The sequence below is a fragment of the Lemur catta genome, unplaced genomic scaffold (assembly GCF_020740605.2).
Source record: "Lemur catta isolate mLemCat1 unplaced genomic scaffold, mLemCat1.pri scaffold_186_ctg1, whole genome shotgun sequence".
Classification (NCBI taxonomy): domain Eukaryota; kingdom Metazoa; phylum Chordata; class Mammalia; order Primates; family Lemuridae; genus Lemur; species Lemur catta.
The window spans coordinates 32480-37631 of NW_025423803.1; the positions used below are offsets into that span (position 1 = coordinate 32480).

General features: G+C 52.4%; 1 protein-coding gene across 1 annotated transcript; it reads right to left on the minus strand.

The window, feature by feature from the left end:
- Positions 1–1280: 1280 nt before the first annotated feature.
- LOC123629622 (protein FAM156A/FAM156B-like) lies at positions 1281–4615 on the minus strand. The gene is made up of 2 exons (XM_045539141.1): positions 4509–4615; positions 1281–2702 (listed from the first exon to the last, which is right to left on the minus strand). Exons 1-2 carry the CDS (start codon positions 4582–4584, stop codon positions 1951–1953), a joined length of 828 nt encoding a protein of 275 aa, XP_045395097.1. The 5' UTR covers positions 4585–4615; the 3' UTR covers positions 1281–1950.
- Positions 4616–5152: the final 537 nt, after the last annotated feature.

Sequence of the window (5152 nt, forward strand, 5' to 3'; positions counted from 1 at the left end):
GCGAGTCAGACCAAGGCCTGTGTGTCTCTGGGCACCACTTCTCGGCTTCCATGAAGCCTCTGCAACGTGGGGATGCGTCCACCAGCCCCGCTGCATGGCGGCAGGGATTCAACGATGTGTCTCACTAGGATGTGGTGCCACCAGCTATGGCAGGTCCGCTGGAGCCCCTGGCGCTTTGCCCTTCACCCTTCAGCCTCCCGGAGATGAACCGGTGAAGGGCGCCAGCTCTGACTCCGGCCTGCCTGGGTGTGCACGGCACTTCCACCTCCTACCGCCTGTGTGACCTTGGGCAAGTTCCCTGCCTCTCTGTACTCTGCTTTCCAAATTCCTAAGAGGACAGAAAATGTTACTAGATGATGATGGGTCTGTGGGAGAGGACAAAATGAGCTAAACCTCGGAAATACGCACAGAAACCTAGCACACATCAGGCGAAGTGCAATGCCATGGTACCCCTTCTAAACTCTCCCTGATTCGCCAGTCTGAACTGAGGCCCTGGAGTTTCAAGAAAGAAAAGCCCTGCTTTAATTTCCTTCACCCCGGAGCTGGGAGGGAATCCTGGCAGGGTCGGTTTAACCGTCAAGCTCTCCCACGAGATGGATCCCAAGTTCAGAATCGAAGAATCGTACCTGTTTTCAAGTCCCTTCTGTGGGCAGGAGACACGAAGATTTTTGCGGCCAGGCAGCTCTGGGGTCCACCTGAAAACAGACTGACACAAAGCAGAATTTGCTTTCAGTTCAGCAGAATCGCACGGTCACTTGCTGGGGACACACGTCAGGATTCTGCAGGGGGAAAAAAAGGTAGATTTAAACAATGGTGGCTCTTGAAAGTACAAGACCGTGTCTAAGTGCTAATAGGATTGTGAAGTAAGTCAAGGATGCTCTGGTTCTCACAGAGCAGGTACGAAACCGCTGTTCACGGCCACCCACCCAGGCACCCCACCAGACAGCAGAGAACCGCCCCGGATCCCCTAAGCCAGGGCATCGGCACCAGGGGGCAGGGGCTCCCACAGTGGGCAGCGGACTCTGCTTCCACGTCTCCCGCGAGTAGGAGGACCCTCTTCCGTTTGCGCCCCCTGGCTGGCGTGGTTGCTGGTCCTGTGGTCCCGTCGCGGGGCCTCGGCGACCGGACTGTGTTCTCTGGTGGCCCCTCCCCTGTTCCGCAGCCCCCAGCGCAGAGCTCCCCTTGATGAACTCTTGAGCCGCTGTTGGGCATTTCAAGGGAGTGATCTCAGATCCGACAGGAAACAAACCACTACTGATAAACAAACCTGAATTCTTCCGTTACTTTCTTTCACACGTACATTTATTTGGTATTGATGATGAGGTGCCCCATCGGAACTCCCGCGACGGGGAATACAACGCGACTGTTAAGGAGCAGGGAAACGTTTACTTACATTTAGCTTATCATATTCAGAATAGCTTACACACACAGTACAATGGGGAGCCACCAAGGTCTCATTCCACGTCCCTTCCCCACACTTTGTTTAGCCTGCGGTTCTTGAAACTGGACCTCAGGGTGGCGCGTTGCATTTCAACAGACCCAGCGCTGCTTCTCAGAGGCAGTCAGTTAAATGGCACAAAAGCACAGGGACAGCAACACGGCATTGACACTACACAGACATTTTATCTCTTACTGACAGCAAGGTAGGGAGCAAAGACGGAGATCCGGGGTGGCAAAGTGACAACATGCACCACGGAAGCCACACGAGATGAGGTGAGGACCATTGGTACGCAGTCCCCGTTGCCACAGAACGCCTCGCAGCGATCCAGGAATGACAGGCACGAGCGAGCAGGACCTTCCTTCCAAGGTCATACTGGGAGGACTGCGGTGATGGCACAGGCCTCGGCAGTCCCCCGACCAGAGCTCACTGTCTGGCCCCCGCCCCGGAGCCGGCAACACCGCGTCTACGTCTGAATCCCTTCCGACCTGCGTCGCGTGACCGGCAGTGCCTCAGTTTTCCTCTAACCACTGTTTGAGCAGCCTCTGGAACACTCTCTTGCTCTCCTGCTGCCTCTCCAGCTGGCGCTTCTCCTCCCTCTCCTGCTGCTGGAGCGCCCCTCCGGGCAGGAGGCCGGGCTGGCTGCCGCCCAGGCTGAGGGTCAGGCCGCTGAGGCCCTGCACCAGCGCCTCCCAGGAGGACGCGGGAGGGGCCCCGCTCCTCTCCCCAGGGATCCCGGCAAGAGTGGGCCTGTGGCTCTGGCAGTATCGACACTCGCATCGGAATCGATTCTGATCCCTGCTCCCTGACGGAACGAGCCTGGGTTCCCGCTCAGCCGGGTAAGGTGCCATGTGATCCCGGTGTCTGCGCCTCAGGTGGCCCAGGATTGCTTTCTTCTTCTGCGGGAGCGCCAGCTTCTCCCACCGCCTCTCTGGCAGGGTCTTCTCCTCCCGGTACCGCTGCTGGAGCAGCCCCTCTGGCAGGGGCGCAGGGTGGCTGGTGCCAGGGCCGGGGCGTGGGTTTCCCAGGGCCCCCGTCAGCTGCTCCGAGCAGGAAGGCCGAGGGGCTGCTGGGCCCGCCTGCGAAGTCTCTGCCGCCGGCATCCGGGAAGATCCCGAGATCATCACCGGATTCCATTTCTGGAGTGGATCCATGGAGGTCTCGTCTGAGCTGGACGCTCCGCTCGGGCCTCGGGTCTGGGCAAGAAGCTGCAGCTGGAGGTTCTCAGCGATCCAGAAGGTAGCGAGGAGGGTGTGTGGCCGGACTGAAACAAAGGGTGATGAGGGAAGAAAGGAGAGCCGTCATTATACACCTCACTTGACCTCTCTGTCCCTCCACTTCCCGTGTGTAAAACAGGGACAATCAGGAGACCCCCCACCTTGTCTTCTGGGGATCAACTGAGATAATACGGGTCTAGAACGTAGACTGTGGCTGGCATATAGCAGAGGTGTTAGAAACGACACCAATCATTGCATCCCTGTCACATGGTATGCAAAAGGGTGCAACGCATTCAGCGATGCCTATTCTTTGCCGACACTTTCCACCCCAACCTCTAGAATAATTTTAAGAACAATCGATGCGTGACTAGCACGTGCTCTTCTCACAAGCGTTCATCTTCTTTCGTAAAGGAGACTTTTCCTAAATTTTATACCCTGGTGGCACATTCTTTTATATTTTCTCCTTTTTGGTCACTGATTTTACGTCTAGTCAAAATGGCTGCTCAAGCTATGGACATCATTTCAAAACTCCCAGCATGTGTACAAAATACGAGCCACAGAAAACCAGGAAATTTCCAACAGATGCAAAATAGATAACCTCACTGAAACCAAAAGCCTGTTCTTTGAAATGATCAATAAAATTCATCCACCTGTAGCAACGCTGACAGGGGAAAAAACAGAGAGAAGCAGCAAGGTACCAATAGCAGGAATGAAAGAAGAGATTTCACTATAGACCCAGAGAACATAAAAGGGACAATGTAGTCATAGGGCAAACAACTCTCTTGTGTGAATTCTACGGCTCAGATCAAATGGACCACGTACTCGAGAACCATAAGCTACCAAAGTCACGCAAGATGTCGTTCAAACATCAAACGGTGTGCACAGTCCTGTATCTCTTAATGAAACTGAACTCGCAGTTTAAAAGCCTTTGCAAAAAGATCCCTAGGCCCAGGCAGTGTCGGCAGCGTATTCTGCCAAACGTTAAATGGAGAAATAACACTGATTCTACACAAGAAAATAAGGCTGAGGGGACACTTCCAACTGATTTTATGAGGCTAGCACAGCACTGATACCGAGAAAACTACAGCCCAGTCAATACTCTTTCTCAATCGGGCACAAAATTCTTCAACGACAAGCTCGCAGTTCAAATCTAGCAAGATAAGAAAAGAATAATAAATCACGATCCAGGGGGTTTCATACCAGGAACTCAAGTGATGTTCCTTCTATAACTGAAAATCCATCTACCTCATCCACAGATTGAGACATCAGAGGAAGAAGAACAACAACAAGATCACATCAACATGTGCAGAAAAACCATTCGATGAGATTCAAAGTCCACGGGTGATATAAAAACTCCAATGTCACGAACCATTAGGGGAATATGAATTAAAACGGAGACGAAGGCCGGGCGCGGTAGCTGACGCCTGTAATCCTAGCACTCTGGGAGGCCGAGGTGGGTGGATCTCTCGAGGTCAGGAGTTCGAGACCAGCCTGAGCAAGAGTGAGACCCCATCTCTACTAAAACTAGAAAGAAATTAGCTGGACAACTAAAAATATATACAGAAAAAATTAGCCAGGCATGGTGGCGCATGGCTGTAGTCCCAGCTACTCGGGAGGCTGAGGCAGTAGGATCACTTAAGCCGAGGAGTTTGAAGTCGCTGTGAGCTAGGCTGATGCCACGGACTCACTCTAGCCTGGGCAACAAAGCGAGAATCTGTCTCAAAAAAAAAAAAAAAAAAAAAAAAAAACAAAAACCAGACGAGAGACCCTGTGGCCCCTGTTAGAATGGCCCAGGTTTAAAGGACTGTCGGTATCAAGTGCTCGACAACTTGCCGAGCAACTGGAACTCTCACCGGTAGCTGGTGGGGAAGCGAACAGTATGGCCAGTGTGAGCAGCAGTCTGGCGGTTTCTTTATGCTCCACAGACATTTACCATAGGACCCAATAATGCCACTTCTGGTTCTTTACCCTAAAGAAACGAAAACTTAGGTTTGCACAAAAGCCTGTCCATAAGTGCTGAAAGCAGCTCTTATTCATGATCACCCCAAACTAGAGACAACACGAATGTCCTTCGAAGGAAGAATGGAGAAACAAACTTGCTGTTGCATACAGTGGAATACTGGTCAGCAGGAAAATAGAACAGACGATCAACGGAGGCATTGGAGATTCACCCGAGATGTTGCATCATAAAGAAGCCCACCTCGTAAGGCTGGAAAGTGTACGGTTTCATTGCTGACACTCTCCACAAGACAAAACCTCAGAGAAGGACACAGATCACTTGCTGGCAGGCAGCAGAGGTGAGGAAGGCATAACTGCAAAGGGGTGGCTCCGGATGAGTGTTGTGGAGTCTGGGGACTGTTCTGGATCTTGACTGGGGTGGTGGTTACAAGAATCTATGTGTGTGTTAAAGCTCCTAGAACTATACCCCCAGAAAAAACGTCAGATCAAAACCCCCGGTGGTAGCGTCTAGAATAAGGGCCTCTCTCTCTACAGTGAT